The sequence below is a fragment of the Nannobrachium achirus genome (genome assembly GCF_963921795.1).
Source record: "Nannobrachium achirus genome assembly, chromosome: 16".
Classification (NCBI taxonomy): Eukaryota; Metazoa; Chordata; class Actinopteri; order Myctophiformes; family Myctophidae; genus Nannobrachium; species Nannobrachium achirus.
The window spans coordinates 9833687-9856296 of NC_137823.1; the positions used below are offsets into that span (position 1 = coordinate 9833687).

The 22610-nt window shown below is 44.5% G+C and overlaps 1 protein-coding gene across 2 annotated transcripts in view; it reads right to left on the reverse strand.

Moving 5' to 3' along the window:
- Positions 1-20262, reverse strand: part of map7b (microtubule-associated protein 7b) — a 103882-nt gene extending 83620 nt beyond the window's left edge. For both annotated transcript variants that reach the window (XM_080743919.1, XM_080743918.1), the window contains exon 1: positions 20192-20262. In XM_080743919.1, coding sequence (XP_080600045.1) covers positions 20192-20249 — 58 coding nt within the window. In that variant the 5' untranslated portion in view covers positions 20250-20262. The remainder of the gene's footprint in view (positions 1-20191) is intronic.
- Between the last annotated feature and the right edge of the window lie 2348 nt (positions 20263-22610).

Here is a 22610-nt window from a genome sequence, read left to right on the forward strand (position 1 = left end):
GAAAACAGCCAATCTACAAGCTCTGCGACACATGTGAGCTTGTAGATCTGCTATTTTCAGAGCGCAACACCCGAGCACAACAAAACATAAAAGGACTTGTTGTTTAGTTCTACTGGATCTCTTCTCCACTGTTAGTCCCTCCCTGATATTATGGTCTAGTTTGTATTTGTTGACGACATTGTCAATATATTTAGTCTCGGTTTTAGTGCTGTAGGCATGGATTAGTTTTTATTTAGGGATTTTTTTTTATTTGTCACAGTTTGTCAACACTATGCTCATGATAAAATAGCAACAAAAAAAAAGTCTACTCTGTCTGTGTCTCTTAGGAGGGCTGTTGGCAGGGGCGTCAACTGGGTATGGCATGGGTATGCAGCTGCCATACCCTGGGTAAGTTATTTTTAAATATAAATCCATGAATGTCTCTTTGTCTATCTGTGCTGGTTATTATGTTGTTAAATTACAGTAAAATAACTACAAATGCAAAATTTAACAAAATGGTCTCCACACTTGTATTCTCCCCATCGTGACAAAATGGTATATGCCCAGGTTCCGCAGGTCAGCTTCACAGGTGCTATGCATTATTGTTAATTGTGGCACGTTTATTAACATGCCAAGTTTAGCTGCACTTGAACAACCGTTCCAGGCTGCCATATCCAGCCCAAGAAACCGTAGAAATGGGGGAAAAAATAAAATGTACTTCAAATGTATCATGCCTGTTGCTAAGGTATGGCAACATGACTGGTGTCTAAGCTTCGAATAAAAACAAAAAAGATCTGCCGCAGAAGTCTTCCCCTCAAAGAGAAGCACTATTGCAAAGCTTTGACCTGGCCGCTTGTTTCTCTCTCCCTCTCTCGGGCAGGATCTGGCAACCCTGCGTGGGGGCCTCCACCATGCATGCGGGGGGGGCAGGGCCGGGGGCTGAGAGGATTAGCCCAGCGCTAACGCTAAGCTCCAGGCAGGGCTCTTCCCCATGCCCAGAGGAGAGGCACCGCAGCCTGGGGAAGAATGAAGGGTGATGCGGGTTGTAGGCTAGTCAATCTGAGGTTTGACCCAAAATAAATTGCAATAGTAATGGTTCAAGGTTTTTTATGATCCTTAGGGTCATCCAAAAAACATGGTGAATTCATGGGGTTCAGGTTTGGGTCCCTTCACATACTTTCTTTAAGTAGCATTTGAGGGGTCTAACTAGGGTTTTTTCATGATCCTGAATCCATTGCAAGCATTTGTTGTGCACGAAAAACATCCCTCGGGCTAAAAAGGGACACAACAAAACTGTCCTGATCCCAGAAAAGTGATGACTCATCACTAAACCATAGTTTTGGGAGTCAGTTTTTAGCTAAGGGGGGGGGGGGGGGGGGGGGGGAGTAGTGGGACTGAGTTACCAGGGCAGGCCCAAGGTGGAGGAGGGGGCCTTAATTCATTTATACTTTAGCTATTGAAAAATACAGATCTACAAGCTCACAGTGGAGCACCGACTGCCGCGCTGCAAGCTTGTAGATCTGCTATTTTTGAAAAGTCGTGAAAATGTGTGCAAATCTTTGAATGTATGTATTTTTACATTTTTAACAAATGGGGGGGGGGGGGTCCCTAGAACTAAATATTTTGAGATGGGGTTCTGTGGCCAAATACATATAATTCCGGGGGTCCTTCACATGAAAAAGTTTGCGCACCACTGACATAGCAACATAGGCTTTTCAAAAGACCTTAGAAGGATTTGAAATATTCAAAGACTTGAAGGATTTGAAATATTCAGACTAAAAGAGTGCCACGCTGCAAGCTTGTATATCTGCTATTTTGCAATAGTTAAAGCTAAAATAGTGCTCAATAATGCGTTCCCTGTCTAAATGGGTTAAACCCCCTCCCCCTATCAAGAACATTCGTGGGGGGCCCACAGTGAATTCTTGTACCCAGGACCCAGAATTTGGTGCAACGCCCCTGGGGATGTCACACGCGGCATCCTCACCGTTTAAAAACTTCAACTGCAAAATTGCACCTAGAGCTCAAGCAGCCCATGCATGGTGATGCCAGTGACATCACCACTGGCATCACCAGGAGTGCTGGTCCCTCATTGGTTGTTAACTCATACAGTGCCTATCCCGAACTAGTTCGGGATAATTTGGACCTTATTAACGTCCTGGGTGCCTATCCCGAACTAGTTCGGCTTTTAAAAAAAAATATATACCTATATATATTTATTTTTTTTCGCTCTCGCGGGCCGTGTAAACAGATGACGGCCGGCGGCGATATTTACCATCCACTCCAATGCAATCCAGGATCCTTAGAGCTCATTTTCTCTGTTCCATGCATATCCATGAGGTGTGCAAGGTTTAATCATGGCTAAATCGCCGAAAATAGGGCTTCTAAAATGCTTGGTAGCCAATAGCTAACTTCAAGCTAACTTCATCCTGTTCCTGTACATGCACAAAGGAAAGTGTTCAGGCGCATCATGGCTGCGCACGGCTTGTGCATATACCGGCGTATCTCTATGGTGAATTCTATGGCCATTGGGCGCCCTCTAGTGGTGAAAGCTGGCACTGAAAGCGTTAATGATGACGTTGCCAGAAATGCTGGTCCCTGATTGGGCTACGGGCTTATAAAAAAGAAGGGCAACGACAGACATGCCCAGCCGATCGCTGTACTTAAGCAAGTAGCTAGAACTGCTCTACTCTGTCGAGGTGCCATCTTGCACCTCGTGCACAAGTAGTGCGCCAGCAGAGCGCACCATGAGGTGTTCCTTCAGTGACATCACCACTGGCATCACCAGGATTGCCGGTCCCTCATTGGCTGTTAATGATGACGTTGTCAGAAATGCTGGTCCCTGATTGGGCTACGGGCTTAAACACAGACAACTACCATACCTACCACCTAATGTATTTCTGACCATGCTATCATGTACATCAGGGGTCTTCAACAGGGGGGTCCCTAGGGGGTCCTCAGAGTTAATACAGGGGAGGCCGCCAAATCTTTGAGTGATAGGATCATGTTTTTGGAGCAGTGAAAGCGCTCCCAATAGACAGGTGTGTCTGTGGCTAGCTGGCTATGTCTGTAGCCTGGCAATACCTCTAGTGGCCACACACAATACACATGTTAATGGAGGGGCGCTGTTTAGCAGGCCAGGCACACTCAACACACACACACACACACACACACACACACACACACACACACACACACACACACACACACACACACACACACACACACACACACACACACACACACACACACACACACACACACACACACACACACACACACAGATCTAGAACACATAGAATGTAAAAATATAGATCTAGAACAAAAAAAATCTAAAACCTAGATCTAGAATAGTGACCGACCGATAGACTTTTTTGTGATCCGATACGATACCGATTCTAGAGAGGGGAGCCATCACCGATACCGATACGATACCGATATATACATATATATAAAACAGGCCTTTTAGTCTTTATTAAAGAGCCACAGACCTCCAATCTACTGTGCTCTAACTGGACTGGAGTCTCATTTCTCTCCTACAGTTTACAGTTTAGGCATTTAGCAGACACTTTTAATCCAAAGCGACTTACAATAAGCAAATAAACATCACAATAATAAACAAGATTAAGTGTTAGCTGTTAGTACATCAACAGCAATATAACAAATATGAATGAATATATATCTAGAAAAAAAAACTATATAATCCTTAAAAAAAAAGGTTTCTAAAAAACCTAAAAACAAATGCTAACTAGCTTCATGTATGGTCATTGATTTTTCCAGTAGTGCTAAGGGTTTAGGTGGAGTCTGAAAAGGTGAGTCTTCAGTCCTCGGCGAAAGCTAGCGAGTGAGTCCGTTGTTCTAAGTGCGACAGGGAGTTTATTCCACAACTTGGGGGCCAGGAGGGCAAACTGTCTCGGACGAGTGGATTTTGACCCTGGGGTTTTTAGCGAGGGTTCTGTCAACATCCCTGTGTTGGTTGATCTAAGTGCACGGGTGGGGGTGTAGGGGTTGATCAGGTTTTGGAGGTATGGAGGAGCCATACCTTTGGCTGCTTTGAAGGTCAGCATCAGAGTTTTGTATTCCGTGCGGGCCGCAACCGGAAGCCCTCCTAAAGCCCTTGAATATGTTGGAATATGATTAAGGATTACTGTGATTATCACATTTCACATCGCACAAACCATACTTGTAACTTTCACTAGCCCCTAAAAAAAAGTTATATCGGTTATATCGGTCGCATATCGGTTATATCGGTCATATCGGTCGCATATCGGTTATATCGGTCATATCGGTCGCATATCGGTGCATATGGTCGCATATCGGTGCATTACCGATATGGCCAAAAAGGTCATATCGGTGGCCGATATATATCGGTCGGTCACTAATCTAGAACACAGCGCTTCTTAAACAATTTACTTGTACAGTAAGGTACAGTACAGTATGGTACAGCCCAGTACAGTAAGGTAAAGTACAGTAAGGCATAGTAGAGTAAGGTACAGTAAGGTAGAGTACAGTAAGGTACATTACAGTAAGGCACAGTACAGTAAAGTACAGTACAGTGAGGTACAGTACAGTAAGACACAGTGCAGTAAGGTACAGTACAGTAGAGTAAGACACAGTACAGTAAGGTACAGTACAGTACAGTTAGGTACAGTACAGTACAGTACAGTACAGTACAGTAAGGTACAGTACAATAAGGTCAGTAAGTACTGTACTGACAGAAAGGAACAGATTGAGAAGGGCACTGTTGTGCAGACTAGACACACACACACACACACACACACACACACACACACACACACACACACACACACACACACACACACACACACACACACACACACACACACACACACACACACACACACACACACACACACACACACACACACACACACACACACTATAGCTGCTCAGATTCACTGCTCCACTTCGAACCGAGGTTTGATTTTTTTACATTAACCACTTGAACCCTGGCATCCCTATTCTGAGTGGAACATTAGCCAAAAAATAGCAGATCTACAAGCTTACAACGCATCGTGCTGCAAGCCGTTGTAAGCTTGTAGATCGGCTATTTTTGGCAAAGAGGTTTATAGAGGGAAAAGAAGAGCAGACTAAAGTATTTGACGGTTAAAGTGGTTCAATGTCTGAAAATATACACATTACTCCAACATGATGACAGTGCTGTCAAACAAGTCTAAGCTGTCTAAGAAATCTATTAACATTTTTAATCCGAAACACAATTGTATACAATATGTGGTGGGGGTCCCTGCTTCATCTCTCTCAGATAAGGGGTCCTTGGCCTGAAAACATTAAAGACCCCTGATGTACATAAACTTGACCACCACCACTACCGAATACATTGTCTTGTCTCCTCATTGATTGATCTGAATTCCCCCATGCAACGAGCTGTTAACGTCTGGGATTCGAGTGGTAAGGGACACTGAAGCCAAACACAGGCATTGACACTAAGGCTTGCCCACCTGCCCCTGGCAGGTAAAAAAAACGTCAGGGCAGGTGAAGTTGGCTTTCAGCTTGCCCGACAGGGCAAGTGCTCATTTGAGAGGCGACACAAATGTCTATAAACACAACACAAGATATCTGTCTAAACACCTGAAAGTGGCCAGTGCGCTGTGTCTTCTGGTCTGTGGAATGTAAAATAAGAGCACTATTTACCTATGATGTGCTGTTTTTACATTTAAAAATATAAAATAACAAGTGTGAAACCATAGACATTCAATCATAGATAAAGTATTTGGTATTTGGATTTGGAGGTATTGATGTACAGTATTGACATTTTATCGCACAGCCCCAGAAAGTGAAGAAATAAGTGTTAAATTGAGCTTTAATTAAAATCGTACCTATCATTTTATAATGGACGATTTACTTTTCGGGCAAGTGGGCATTACCATTGGGCGAGTAGAACATGACCTGTACTTGCCCGATGGGCAAGTGCCTCTGAGACCTTAGTGTCAACCCCTGCAAACATCTTATTTCCACTAGTCTAAAGGGGAAACGCTCCCTTTGCCAGGGGAGATACTGTATTGGGCTCCAGGGACTCCCACCGAGTGCTGCACTTTGAGATCTGTTATTTTTTTTTGGGGGGGGGGGGGGGGACTTGTGCAAGTCTTTGAAGATATTGACCCGATTCTATGAATGTCTTATGAATCTTAAAAAAAAGAATAAAACGCAGTGTTTCTATGTCTTAAACCTTTTCATGTCAAGGACCCCCGAAATGATATGTATTTGGCCGTGGACCCCCATCTCTCAAAATGTGTTGTTCCAGGGACGCCCGGAAGCATAGATTTACAAAAGTTTGCTTTGAAAGATGCACACTTTTTGACACATTTTCAAAAACAGCAGATCTACAAGCTCGCAGCGTGGCACTCGGTGCTGTATATATGCTATTTCTCAATAGTTAAAGTATAAAATAATGGTCAGAGTGGTTAATATATTCCAGGTATAAAGGGTTAAATTGCAGGTGCTTTTTCATGGCAGCTTTGAAGGAGGGAGTTGAACTTTTTAAACCAGCCAAAAACATCGCACAAGTTGCCCCCAAATAATCTAATTTGAACTGTAGACCCCCCAAAATAATCATATTTGAACTGGGGACCCCCACATTATTCATAATTGAACAGGAGACCCCCCCAAAATAATCGTATCTGAACTGGGGACCCCCACCCTGACAAACACTTTGAATTGTAGACATTACATTTAGTTTGACTCGGTTGCACAGATAAATATTGAAGAAAATAGCAGATCTTCAAGCTCACAACGCCTTGCATCAGAAGGCGTTGTGAGCTTGTAGATCGTCAAACCGTCTATTCTCACAATGTTTGCCTCTTTCTTATATCATTCGACAATTTGGCCAGTTTTTACAGTTTAGTTTGTTGATTCCTTTTGATGCAGCAATGATCTTTTTTTTTTTCTCCACAAACATTATGGGTCCTATTTCTATCGGCTATAGTAATAAAAGGCAAAGAAGTTTAGTGGTTTGGGATTTAGCTTGGCGAAAATAGGGCCCTGTGTCTTTAATGTAACTTGTTTGGTGAGCTACGGCTTTCTGACGTGCAGCTTTCCGAACTCCAATTAAAAGTAAAGTCGCGCGTGACATCATTTTGTAGTCGAACCGGACCATTTTGTAGTCGAACCGGACAATATAGCTGCTATGCAACTACAATGTAGCAGTTATCCATCTGTTTTTTCCGCGAGAATTTACTGTAGCCATTATCTGTGGGACACTTCCGGTTAACAGCAGACATACAAGCTAGGCCTGTCAAAATTTGCCAAAAATGGCATTCGAATATTCGGTTTAAAATCAACCGTTGATTCGAATAAATTCGAATATTCGAATAAGTAGAGAAATTCGAAGCATTCGCACTTCGGAGCTTTTTTTTTTTTTACATGTTATATTCACACCAATACAGCCATTGTTGCCGTTTTCTTGGGTCGCACGTTTTAACAAAGAAACAAGCCTATGCATATGAATAGACTTGTATTAGGCGACGTTCGCGAGCCCCCAAACCTGAAGCTGTTTATTCTAGACAGTCGCTTCTATCGCTTTACTGGTGGTCGTGCAGGTCCGCGTTGGTCAGGGACGTGCAGAGAATGTTAAGAGAGGCAGGGGCTGACATTTCTAAAAGGGCCTTTTGGTGGACAATTCTCTCTTAAAAGGGCAGGGGCTCAAGCCCCGTTTGATATCTGTGTGCACGTGCCTGGCTTTGGTAAAAGCAAGCGCAGCATCGCATCGTCGAGCGCCACAGCAGCTGTGATGGAAGTTGGAACAGCCACGACATGAAACGAGCAATTATAATCACACCAATGGATTATGTTTTGGTTTGAACCAAATTAGGTAGTCTACAAGAGTAGTGTGACGGAGGGAGTTTTACCGTGAACGTGGCTGCGTGCAGGCAGACTCGTGAGAGAAGAAATCCATGCTTTTTTACATTGTGTTTTCGGTGGAGAAGTCTCGTTGTCTGCCTTCCCGTCACTACCAAATGAGTCGCCCGTTTCAGCTTGACTCGTTATCATTCTGAACCAATTAAAGTTACATTGTGTGATTAAACGTGATCACGTTTAACTCAAGAGGCAAAGCACTGTGTCTGCTAGGCGGAGGACCGACGGTCAGTGTGAAGGGAAAGTTAAGTAGCTAGAGGTTTATTCTTCGCTGTATGTCGGTGTCGCTAAACATGCACCCTTAATCTACAAGCCCACAACGTATTGGATCAGTGACGCATTGTGGACTTATAGATCAGCCCACTTTTGCAGCGGCGAATGGAGACTTCTGCCTCACGAGACCAGCCACCTTTTAACGTTACATGCGCCCAGAATCTCGCGAAAAGTGTGGCAGATTTGTTTTTGTTTTTTTTGTTTTTTTCACTCAATTTGTATTGATTTTTTCACACAAACAAATACACCATGGCATCCATCATCTCTTCACATTAATCATCATCATACTGTTCATATACAGGCTTTACTTTTTTGTCTTATTTTTTCCCTTTTTTTCTCTTTTCCTTTTCACAAGTCCATCTTCATTTTCATTAGAACATTTCCACCATCATGTCCGTCGTTACACCCTTTCTCCTTATACTGGAGAGTTAATCACATTTACATTCATTGACACTATACACATCTTGTTAACCATCCTTTGTTCAAATAATTCCCATAATATTAACCATCAGTTATTCACTTATCTCCCCTCATCTGTTCTACCTGTTTATGTCCAATATAATGTTAACATCCAAATGTCATGCCATACACGCACTCACAAACAAACTACTACACTAACACAAACACACAGGACTTCCACCTAGGGGCGACTACCCCCTACCCTCTCTAACTAAACTGAGGGGTTTGTCCCCATCATGGACAGGGCCCCCTCTCTAGACCTGAAAATATTCCCTACTCTTGGGTCCTTCCAGCGTCTAGCCAACTACACAGAAGAGTAAAAAAAAACAACAAACATATCAAAAACTACACAATCCCCCTAAACTAAACATCCCCTCGTCGGTCCCGTCTGTCATTCAAATATGCTTCTATTGCAACTCTAGATTCCCCTTGTCCTTTCTTTCCCATAGCATGCGGTGCCCGCACTCACTTTTTTATCTGTTCTTGTCTCTTTCTTTCACTTTTTCCACCTTTCCACTTTTCTCTCCCGTCTTCTTCCTCAATACTCGCTGCCATCTCTCTACCTCCTCCTTCCTCCGTCTCTCGTCCATCGCCGCCTCGCCTGTCGTCTCTGCTCCCGTCTCCAGCGACACCTCCACGTCCCCCGCCGCCGGGTCTACGACCCGTGTCTGCGTTGTTGGTGGTGTCGTTGATGGTGGTGGTGGTGGCGGCGGTGGTGGTGTCCTCAGGCGCACAAGCTGGGGGCCACTGTGCCAATTCTTTGACTGTTCTTGCCTCCTGTCTTTCCCCTTTTTCAACATTCCTCTTTTTTCTTCTCCCGTCTTTCTCCTCAACACACGCTGCCATCTCTCCACGTTTTCCTTCCTTCGTCTGTCCTTCTCCATCGCCGTGTCAGCCGTCCTCTCCGTTCCCGTTTCTTGTTGCGCCTCCTCATCCTGCATCTTCTCCGTATCCTGCGTCGTCTCCTCGCCCAGCGCCGCCTCCACGTCCCCCGCCGTCGATTCTGGTGCCCGCGTCCGCGGTGTTGTCCTCTCCCTGTAGCCTCTAGCTCGGATATCCCTCGCTGCTTCTGCCGCGGACGTATACACCTTCGTTCCGTCGTCCCACTGGACTCTTAGCTTTGTATATGGGGATTGAAACGTGATTTTTTCTTGTTTTAACAGCCGTTTAAGTGGCACGTACTCCTTCCTAAGTTTGACCACTTCTGGTGGGTAGTCATGGTCCCATCCGAGCCTCTTCCCGGCCACCTTTATCTCCTTAGCCCACGCCTTTCTGAGAACCAACTCTTTTACATCAAATCTGTGGAAGTTGATAATGATCGAGCGTGGGGGAGCCGCGTCGTCCCGAGGTTTTCGCGTCAGGGCTCGGTGGGCTCGCATGATCTGTAGCTCCGTGTCCTCTGGTAGGTCGAGTTCAGCCCACATCAGTTGCTCTATGAAGTCAACCATGTTTGACCCGTCTTCTGCTGTTTCTGGACAATTGAACAGCCTTATATTGTTTCTCATTTGCCGCGATTGCATGTCCAGCAGCCTTTCTTGTAGTCTCCTCACCCGATCCTCCAGGTATTCTACCGACTCGCTCGCCTCTACTTGCCACTCCTCCGTTGCTAACACTCGGCTTTGGACCTCCGCTATCTCCGCTTTTCGTTCCTCCATCTCTCCGCTCACCTTCTGTTGCTGCGTGTCCATTTCTTCTTTTAGTATCCTTATTTCTTCTTGGTTCTCTCTCCTTATTTCTTCTTTCAGCTTTACAAAGTCTTGTCTCACTTCTTGTCTAAAAGTTTCCATGTTTTGTTTGATGTCAGCGAGTCCTCTGATCACCTCCGCCATTTGCTCGGCTGTCGCCATCTTAGCTTCTTCTTATTTCTCTCAAATACTTGTTTTTAAGCACCACTATGTGTTTTTTACCGGTTCTAGAGTCGCCCTAGCTTCTTCCACACACTTTTTTTTAAAATGTTTTTATCTTACATGTTGTTTTGCATAGTTTATTTTCCGACTCGTGGCAGATTTGTTTTAATTAAACATAAATTAATTCGAAGCTAAATTTTTTACTTTCGAATATTCTTTTATTGTTAACATTCGAAGGAATATTCGAATATAGAATATTCGTTCACAGCTCTAATACAAGCACAGGTCGCGTTGCAGATGCAACCATTGTGAGCCTGTAGATCATTCTCGGCTGTGACGCCGGAAACTACCGCACACCTTCTGCGCAATGCACGACGGGACGTGGGGAAAGTTGTGGATACAGTATACTGTAGCAGTACAGTGTAGCAGCACCATGCTAGCTGCTATGCTCTAGCTAGCAGACACACTATGCAGCATTCCAGTTACCACGGACACAACACATGCTGCCCTGTCCAATGACAGCTCTGCCTAGAGCACACACACACATGCGCACGCACGCACACACACAGTATGTGCACGCGCACACACATACAGTGTTGTGAAGGCGACAGCACCCTTACTCGCCACTATTGCCCTTGTGTTGACCCAGTCTTGCCTAGTCAGCTGGTTTTGTTAAAAAAACACATACATACAGTACACTCACATGCGCGTGCGCACACACACACACACACACACACACACACACACACACACACACACACACACACACACACACACACACACACACACACACACACACACACACACACACACACACACACACACACACACACACACACACACACACACACACAGAGGACGTGTCCATCACCTGTCAACCCAGTCTGACAGGTCAGCACAGAGCTGTCACTCAACGTCGACAATCAACAGATACTACAGTATCTGTGTGTGTGCGTTTGTGCGTTTGTGCGTGTGTGTGTGTGTGTGTGTGTGTGTGTGTGTGTGTGTGTGTGTGTGTGCACGCGGTCGGGTAGGCACAGCAGTCACGACTCAGCATAACTCTTACTGAACCTAAACATCTACATGTCTACACCTAAACCTTTTCATAAATAGTAAGTGCAACTCAACCACACCATAAAGGACCAGGGAAAGGTGATCCACAATGTAAGTTTACACAAATGTACTATAGTTATAAGAGAGCGTGCACGCGCGCGCACACACACACACACACACACACACACACACACACACACACACACACACACACACACACACACACACACACACACACACACACACACACACACACACACACACACACACACACACACACACACACACACACACACACACACACACTAGAAAATGTCCAACGTCATGTCAACTAGAAACACACTAGAAAATGTCCAACGTCATGTCAACTCTGACTCATGACACACTGACACACATAGAAGCGCGCACACACACGCGCACGCACACACCCGCACACGCACACCCTAGCCTCACCGTCCGTACCTCCTCTCCCCTGCCCGGTGCTCGGAGGAGCCTCTCTGCATCGCCTCTTCCTCCTGCGTCCCTCCTCTTCCTCTGTGATGGTGAACAGGGCAGGGATGGCAGAGCGGCTCACGCCCTTCTTCAGCCTGGCACCCTTGCACGACTGCCCTCCTGCCGGGCACCCAGGCGGAGGAGGAGGGCACCGAGGCGTCGGGCAGCACCGCTGCTGTTGGCCCTGCCGGCAGCGGTGGCAGCCGCTGCTGCTCGCACCCCGTCCCGCACTGTCCCGCATGTCGTACGCACGCTATTGTCCTGCTTTAACGCTAGCACCGTCCGTCAGCGCTCCTGGCTGGCTCGCCGGTTCCGTCCTGCCCCATCCCTCCCTGGGATGGGATGGGATGGGGTGGGGGGGTCAACGGAGGACACACAGGAAGGAGGAGGATGGATGGTGGTCCCGAGGAGAGAGAGAGTATAGCGAGGTAAGAGAAGTCACAGTCAGCCCTCCCTCCCTCTTTCTCCTCACTCACGCACACACACGCACGCTCATAAACTCACACGCACACCTGACGCGGCTGCTAATGCTAACTGCTGCTAACGCGTCCCTCTGACTGCACACACTGCTTCAGCCGACAGCAGAGAGAGAGAGAGAGAGAGAGAAAGGGGGAGGGAGAGAGAGAGGGAGAAGAGACGCAAGGGAGCAGTTTTCTGTGCCACCGCATCAACCCAGTCTGAGAGAGAGAGAGAGAGAGAGAGAGAGAGAGAGAGAGAGAGAGAGAGAGAAAGAGAAAGGAAGAGAAACACTTTCATTGATTTCCTTTCAGGACATTATGGATCCAGAATAAGAGACGGCAGCTTGAGAGTGGTCAGAAAGACACGAGGAGGAGTGCTGGACTGATGGAACCATGGCATGTTTACCCCCACCGACACATTTCCAGAAAAGTGCCCGGTGTTGGACACACCTGACACAGTGAATCACTTACAAGGTTTCCACACTGGTAACTGCCTTCATCCAAGGCGCTTTACGTAGATTGTGCTGTGCATTATAGGGATGGGACGATACGCGATATTATCGTTTATCGTGATAAAAAGCACTCACCATAATCGTATCATGGAGATTTAATTTATCGTGATATCGTCCTCCGTCATGCACTGGGATCAATTCACCTTTTATTTGCAGAGCTGCATATCCGGTACCACTTAAACCCTCTATAATTGGTAAAAGCTACTTATAATACGTACTTGTCAGTCTTTTTTTCACTCTCTATGAAATGCCTTTGTCAAAAAATAGCCGATCTACAAGCTCACAACGTGTCATGTTGTGACGCGTTGTGAGCATGTAGATCAGCTATTTTTTGGCAAATGTTCCAACCAAGGAAAATGGATTTTGTTTATGGTGATAATATCGTAAATCGCGATTTCTTTTGTCACAATAATCGTGACTAGTGCATTATCACATTCACTTATTCACACACACATTCATTACATTCATTCACCCATTCACCCACACATTCACACATCGATGGCGGAAGAAACCATGTAAGGCACCAACCTGCTCACCGGGAGCAAGTTAGGGATAGGACGACAATCGTTATTATCGTTTATCGTGATTAAAAAAAGAAAAACACTCACAATAATCGTATTGTGGAGATTTGATTCGGCATGAAATCCACAAGTGACAAACAATACATTTCCCACAATGCATATAGGAGGTTTCCACAGTGACAGACACTACATTTCCCACAATGCATCACATCCACTCTTGCTACAACACAAATTGGCACGGGGGATTAGGAGGCAGATTGACGCACGCACGCACGCACGCACGCACACACGCACACACACACACACACACACACACACACACACAGAACTGCATTACAGGGCACATCTTAAGTGCTGCAGCCACAGTACAACTAGAGTGCTTTTAAAATATGCAGTATGGATCCAACGTCGCTACAACGTCTTTATGACGGTAAGCCTGTGACACGTGGTGCACTTACACTACCACCAGCAAGACTCCCTAATCGGGAGATAAGCGACCGTCAGGTCGCATACACAAACTTTAGAAGGCAATGGTAGGCAATCAGGACGGAATATGGGAAATGGGACAGATCCATATTGATGACATGACTTCAGAGATACTGTGTACCGCTTTGCGTGATTTTAGGAGCAGTGTCCAACGTCCATGTGCTTTGCAAAAAATGGCCTCATGGTGGCGCTAGAGGAGGGCCATGTGAGAAATGAGGTTGGAGGTTGTGGTTTGCCAGCCAAGGAGTGTGTGTGCAAAGTTTGGCATGGATAGGGGCAACGGTGGCGGAGATAAGAGTAGGGGAAAAGTGTGACGTGACAGACAGACAGACTGACAGAATGACAGACAGACAGACAGACTGACAGCCGGTGGAGGCTTTGATAGTAACTGCAACCTGACGGTCGCAATAAAAATATCGAATCAAGCACATGTTTGTCAGTGGAGTAGAGAATCTGACTGCAGAGGTACTGTTCAGGGGATATGAGGATGGACCTTAACATTAATTAGTTAATTATGCCCCCCCGTCCACCCACACACACACACACACACACACACACACACACACACACACACTACAACGGTGCAACCTGAGCTAAATGTGCGCATAGATACACAACATAATGCATACAACACTATGACAGAGATGGAGGCATGCCAACATGGAAATGTGCTGAGCTATGGAGTTTAACCTGACACACACACACACACGCACGCACAGAGGGGGGGGGGGGTCATACATGTAGGGATGGGACGATATGAAAATGTCATATGACGATTATTGTGACAAAAGAAATCGCGATTTACGATATTATCGCGACAATCTGAATCCATTATCCTGCGGCGGAACATTTGCCAAAAAATAGCAGATCTACAAGCTCACAACGCGTCACATCGTGATGCGTTGTGAGCTTGTAGATTGGCTATTTTTTGGCAAAGACATTTGATAGGGAGTGAAAAAAAGACTGTATCAAGTACGTATATTATAAGTACCTTTTACCATAAATGGTACAGGATATGCAGCTCGGCAAAAAAAAGGTGAATTGATCCCAGTGCATGACGGAGGATGATATCACGATAAATGAAATCTCCACAATACGATTATCGTGAGTGTATCGTAATTGTGCCGTTAACTGTGTTATAAAAAGCATACAGTATAGATTCAACACCAGCACTAGAGACAACTCATAACCTTTGGTTCTCAAAAATAGCGAGCTTGTAGATCTGCTATATTTGAAAGTGTTTGAAAAATGTTGAGCACAAATATTCTGTGCTGGGGGTGTCCCTGGCAAAAAAAAAAACAGACACACAAAGACGCATACTCGTACCAGGGACATGCAGAGGATGTGAGCGAGGCAGGGGCTGACATCTCTTAAAGGGCCTTTTGGAGAAAATGTTGACAGTAGCCGACCTCTAAGCTCACAACCTGGAGATCGGTTCTATTTTGAATGCTTGATACCACACTGAACTAACCATTATCAAGTCAGTACTGGAGATTTGGCGTAACGGTATGGATTTCTACACAGAGAGGGCAATTCTTTCAACATAAGATGCTGCATTCAGGAGAGAATGCTGCCTTCAGGTATGGCATGGAAAGGGAAGAGGGCATTAGCATTTCTTTCACCATACTGTAGTACAAACTGCATTCATGGTCTGGAGAGGGCACTTTTTACAGACGGATAAAAGGGCAGGGGCTCAAGCCCCCTTTGATGTCTGTGTGCACGTGCCTGACGCGCGCACACACACACACTCTCCTCTTCTGAACCTCTCTAAGGCACTGAATGCACAATAATTCACAACTCTTAAGTAACTAGTAATGCTTCCTCTTGACTGACCACACACACACACACACACACACACACACACACACACACACACACACACACACACACACACACACACACACACACACACACACACACACACACACACACACACACACACACACACACAGGAATCTGATCTTTGTACCCTCATAGACTAATACTGTAATCCTACACCTTAGACTTTAACCAGCTAGGCTAGGCTACACACCCTTCTCACACATCACCCTATTCACTGAGAGAGAGAGAGAGAGAGAGAGAGAGAGAGAGAGAGAGAGAGAGAGGGAGGGGGGGGGATTAAGGGAAAGTGAAAGCAAGTACTCCTGTTGCAAATTAATTCTATAAAACTATGTTTATGTTCAATGCCTTGCACTGCATGAGAAGAGAGTGGAGACATGGACCCTCACAGTGGAGTCAGTACTGCTGTATGAGACATGGACCCTCACAGACAACCCAGGACACACTGACACCATGGGAGCCAACCTAGGACAAACTGACACCATGGGAGCCAACCCAGGACAAACTGACACTATGGAAGCCAACCCAGGACAAACTGACTCTATGGGAGCCAACCCAGGACAAACTGACACTATGGAAGCCAACCCAGGACAAGCTGACTCTATGGGAGCCAACCCAGGACAAACTGACTCTATGGGAGCCAACCCAGGACAAACTGACTCTATGGGAGCCAACCCAGTGGAGGCCAGTGGAGGGAGCGGAGAAGGGGGGAGACGTGGGAATTTTGGCTGGTTGAAGACCAGTCGTGCCGCAGCATTTTGGATCAGTTGGAGAGGCTTAAGTGCACATGCCGGGAGACTAGACACAAAGAGTCTCCGCAAATTATTGGCTTCCCAGCAAACATTTTTAGGTATATTAGACGTCTAATATACGTCTAAACTTATACTAGTATAAAAAATGGTCTACCAGAGGTATAGATATGCAAGTTTTTTAGACGTCTAAACTTAGACTAGACGTCTAATATACGTCTAATAGAGGTCTAAGTTTATACCTGGGTCAAAAGTAGTGAAAAAATGCAGAGCATCAGAACAGAACTCAAGCACGAGAGGCATCAATTTTTCCACTACTTTTGACGGTCGTTAAGGTCAGTTTTTCACTACTTTTGCCGGCCGTTAAGGTCTAAATATAGATGTTTATTAGACGTCTAGATTTAGACCCAGGTATAAACTTAGACGTCTATTAGACGTATATTAGACGTCTAGTCTAAGTTTAGACGTCTAAAAAACTTGCATATCTATACCTCGGGTAGACCATTTTTTATACGTATAAACTTAGACGTCTAGTATAAGTTGTTTAGTGGGTTAGGAATGCGACAAAAACAAAACAATATCCATGAATTCAAGTCTGCATGGTAATCGATAGGAATGGTTTAAATAACTGTCATGAATGGTAAATGGTGGATTTATATAGCGCCTTTATCCAAGACAATTGACATTGTGCATTACATTCACCCATTCACAGTACACATTCATACAATCACCCATTCACACACCTATGGCAGAGGAAACCACGCAAGGCACCAACCTGCTCATCAGGAGCAGTTAGGGTCTTGGTCAAGGACACTTCCACACCAACTCTGGGATTATTATGTAATAATTATGTCAGGTGCAGTGGCTACAGGTGACATTCAGTGCAAGCTAAGAAGCTGTCATTAAGCTGCTGTGTGTGGCCTGCCCTGCAGCAAAGTAAACCAGTCATGTTTTAAACCCATCAAATATCATTATGTCACACACAGACATGGAATGCTGTTACACTAAACAACCACAATGGCCTTTTCCCCCTAACCCACACACACGCGCGCACACACAATGATAAATGGTGCTTCCCCAAAGTGTGTGGGTGCGTGCGTGCGTGCATTTCCCACACACACCCAATGGCAGAGGTAAACCATGCAAATCACCAACCAGCTTTTTTTTCTTTCTTATTTTTTGGGAGCAACAATTAACAATAGAGGGTATGCACGTGACCTCATCGTCATACCCGGAAGTTATATGCGGGAACGCCTACTGAGTGGCAAAAAAAAATAATGCTTTCTGGCCTTGACAGCCCATACATCCAAACAGAAAAGTCCTATCTGATTGCATTAAACTACGTTAAATGATGTTAAACACACTTTGCCACTCCATTTGCCACTCAATTTGTCAAAGTAATTAGAAACTATAGGATAGCAGGTAGACAATGAACCTACTAGCATCTGTCTAAACCAGGGGTCTTCAAAGTTTTCAGGGCAAGGACCCCTTAGCTGAGAGAGATGAAGCAGGGACCCCCACAACCTTTTTGTAGATTCCATATAGTTTCATTGTTTGACAGCACAATCATCAGTGTATTTTGGATTCATGTTATTGTGTGTTTTCAGATATTTAACCACTTGAACTGTCAATACTTAACTCATTAAAAGCCTCAGACATTAACGGATTATAATATCCAGAGTGCCTCCCACCCCCCCCCATTCACGGCCGTTCTCTTATTTTGTCTTATTTTGAAGGCCACCGGAAGTACTTCCGGTCTGACGTCATCGGATCCTTCGACTGAACCGATCATTGTTTATGTGGAGCCATGCTGGATCGGCTCGTAGCGTTTATACATGTGTTTTATAAGCGAGCATCTGCCTCCATCTTCGCTTCTAAAGTGTAGTTTTGAGATAATGGACATTAAAGATGAGGCGGCCCGTCCACCTCAATGTTATGGGATGACTATTGTGTGCTCGTGGAGCCGTGATGATGACAAATCAGCGCGGATTTCGTCTCCGGAGCGTCGGCCATTGTACTAGGTATTTTTACTCGCCGTTACAGTAATATATTACTTTTCCCGCGACATCGCGTGGATGGCACTATAGATACTCTATTACTTTTCCCGCGACATCGCGGGGTTGGCTTTTAATGAGTTAATAAACTTGACCTTACACTCTGTACTTAATCTGCTCTTTTCCCCCTCTACACCAAAAATAGCTGATCTACAAGCTCAAGAACTTGTAGATCTGCTATTTTTGGCCAAAGTTCTCAGAATATGGACGCTAGGGATCAAGTGGTGAATATAAAAAAGGGTGAAAAAACAAGTTTCTATCACACAAAGATTTGGAGGACCCCCTGTAGTAACTCTGAGGAACCCCTAGGGGTCCTGGACCCACTGTTGAAGACCCCTGGTCTAAACAAACAGAACATGAATAACTAGAAGCAGGGCTCTTCCCAGCAGTGGTCTCCACCAGGTCAGCTATGTTATTGTGGCCTCCTGGTGGCGCTATAATAGGCCAATGTGAAAAGGGTGGCATGTCTTCTTCTGCCTGTAACGGCCACTAATATACAAGTTGTATATTAGTGGTGACAGTGTCTGACTTGTATAATACAAGTCTAAAGACACTGTCACCACTAATATACAAGACACTGTCACCACTAATATACAAGTCTACAGACACTGTCACCACTAATATACAAGTCTAAAGACACTGTCACCACTAAGACACTGTCATCACTAATATACAAGTCTAAAGACACTGTCACCACTAATATACAAGTCTAAAGACACTGTCACCCCTAAGACACTGTCATCACTAATATACAAGTCTAAAGACACTGTCACCACTAATATACAAGTCTAAAGACACTGTCATCACTAATATACAAGTCTAAAGACACTGTCACCCCTAATATACAAGCCTACAGACACTGTCTCCACTAATATACAAGTCTAAAGACACTGTCACCACTAATATACAAGTCTAAAGACACTGTCACCCATATACAGGTCTATAGACACTGTCACCACTAATATACAAGTCTAAAGACACTGTCACCACTAATATACAAGTCTACAGACAGTCACCATCTCACCACTAACACGTCTACAGACACACAAATAACTCCAACAATGTCAGGTGTGTCATTCAGAAATAACCTGCTCCAATCACCCATAAATAAAACTACCGTACAAACAACCAACAAACACTTATAAACGGGTTCCATAAGAGGAGAAATAATTACAACATTTAAATATATAAACGGCGGCTGTTATTGGACAGTTAATCCTGTTCTTGTGACGTGCACAGCTCAGCCTCAGTGAGTTGACAGAACAGACTAGAACATGGAAGAACACAGCGAATAAACACACTTTACGGTGATTGTATGAAGTTGTAAAGTCTAATAAAGACTATAGACAGAGGGGAGATAACCAAATGGACCCTTACATCATGAGTATATCATATGATAATGGTTACAGTCGCGCCAGCCCTTTAATGCACCTGTTGTCACCACTGATACAAGTCTAGAGAGAATCCTCGTGCCTTTCAGCCTGGCGGAGACAATACTCTGAAACTATAAACTATAGCATAGCAGAGTTTATAAAGTCCTAACGTCTGATAGAGAAGCGGTTTTAAAGGTTTTTAATACCTGTTTGTTCAGTTTGTTCTGCTTCAGGAGAAGATGAGTCCTCTGGCCGCTCCGCCATTTCTCTGTGTGTGTGTGTGTGTGTGTGTGTGTGCGGGGTGACGTCACGGGGATTAGCAGCACGAGACACACACGCACACACACACACACATGCTCGCACGCACACACGCACGCACGCGCGCACGCACGCACACACGCACACACACACGCACACGCGCGCACACGCACACGCACACACACGCACATACACACACACGTTGCTCTGTTGTGCTCCTGCACCCCCCAGTGGACAGGTGGGGGATGATGATGATGATAACATGCACACGCACACACGCACACGCACACACATAATCCATGTGGCCAGATAAAATAGATTTATTTGAATATTAAATGGAAAATCAATCAATATAGGCTATAAAAATATGAAGATACAGACTTATGTAGCGCTTTTCGAGGTACCCAAAGTCGCTTTACACAACAAAATAAAAAAAGTAAATAAACAACTTTATTAAGAGAAATTTAAAAGGCTAAAAAGCAGGGGGGAATTGGCAGGGTTAGGGAGATCAAAACGTTTTTTTTTTCGGTTTTTTTTACTTTAACACCCATTCTCAAATATATTATGATTAATACTGTATGCAATTGATTTAATTGGCCTGGCCTGCAACTGGTTTGGGCTATTTTGTACTACTGTTGTACTTCATTTGATAGCCAAACTGTGACTGTAGCCTATCTGCTACAACAATGCATTAGAACCTGATAATGATTTAATGGAAGTTAAAATGTAATAGGCTACTGTGTGTGACGACTAGACTACAAAGAGATGTCACCAGTAGAAATGGACCTATACAGTAGGACAGAACCAAGTTAAAAATCTATATCTCATGTTTAAATGTCTTTCCTCTATCAGTCAGTGAATGCAACCACATGGAACAGAACTGCAGTGTTACACTGACACCTACTGGCAACAAGACCTCATTGACAGTGAGACACATGTTACCTCTGCAACCTGTAGAATGAATGTCAATTCACACAGAATACAAAACCCGGTCTCAATGTATGAATGAATGGACCATTTTTTAAAGTGCTTTGAGTTTGCAACTTGCTTGGAAAAGCGCTATAAAAATGCAATCCGTTATAAGAGTTAACTCATTTCCAGAAAGATCGCCTTGTCCAAAAGCACACCATGGGACCCTACTTAACATTGTGAAATCCACTAAATGGAACCGTCCATGTGCTGTCCATCGCTTAACAATGTTATAATCAATATTGTCAGTTTCTACTCAATTTGAAAAAAAAGAAAAAAAGAAAAAAAAACACTTTTCAATAGGGATGCCCCGATCAGGGTTTTTTTGCTCCCGATCCGATACCGATCAAATATTATTGCTTCCGATTCGATCCCGATCTTTCCCGATCCGATCTTTTGGCAAGGCATTAAGAAGAAAAAAAAATTCTATTCATTCTATCACTTGGTTCTCAACCTTTTCAGGCCGTGACCCCCAAAATAATCATATTTTAACTGGGGACCCCCGACCCTGAAGAGTTGAGGAAGTATATTTTGTATAACACGGTTCTATTGTGAAAATAGCAGATCTACATGCTCACAACGCCTCGCAACGCGAGGAGTTGTGAGCATGTAGATCGGCTATTTTCACAATTTCTGGCTTTAATATTTGACAATTTGGCCAATGTTTAATTTGTCATTTTAGAGGTATTAAAAAGTCCTTAATTTTTCACTTTCGAAATGTGCAGATACCCTCTATACACTTAAACTTTATGTTGATTTGTTTACTGTTGAGAGAGAAAACAATGTTGCACATTAAGTTAATCATCTGGGGACCCCCCCCCAAAATAATTTGAGGACCCCCCTGGGGGTCCCGACCCACAGGTTGAGAACCACTGAGCTAGTTGACAGTGCAGAGAGACATAATTGCCTTCCTTTGATCCATTAGCAAGGGGCCAATTACTACTTATTGGCATCAGCTGCCAGCTGTACACAGAGTCTGACACAATCACCTTCCCTCTGCAGTGCTCTGTCTGTCTCATTTCTCTCCCTTGAATATGATTGAAAATGATTAAGGATTACTGTGAATATGGTAAGCTTACATTTCATATCGCATTCACCTTACCTGTAACTTTCAGTACTCCCAGAAAATATTTTTTTGAAAAAAAAAAAAAAAAAAAAAAAAAAATTCCCGATTTTTTTTTCCCGATCTCCGATCTTATAAAAACGGCCATATCGGCGGCCGATCCGATCACGTGATCGGGATCGGGCAACACTACTTTTCAACCTATCTTTATATAATAGGTCCTCACTAATGTTCATAATTAAATAGCAAAAAAAAAAAAATCTACTCGGTCCATGTCTCCTAGGAGAGCTGTGGGAAGTTCAGAATCCATCATCATTTCCCCCCCCCCCCCCCCC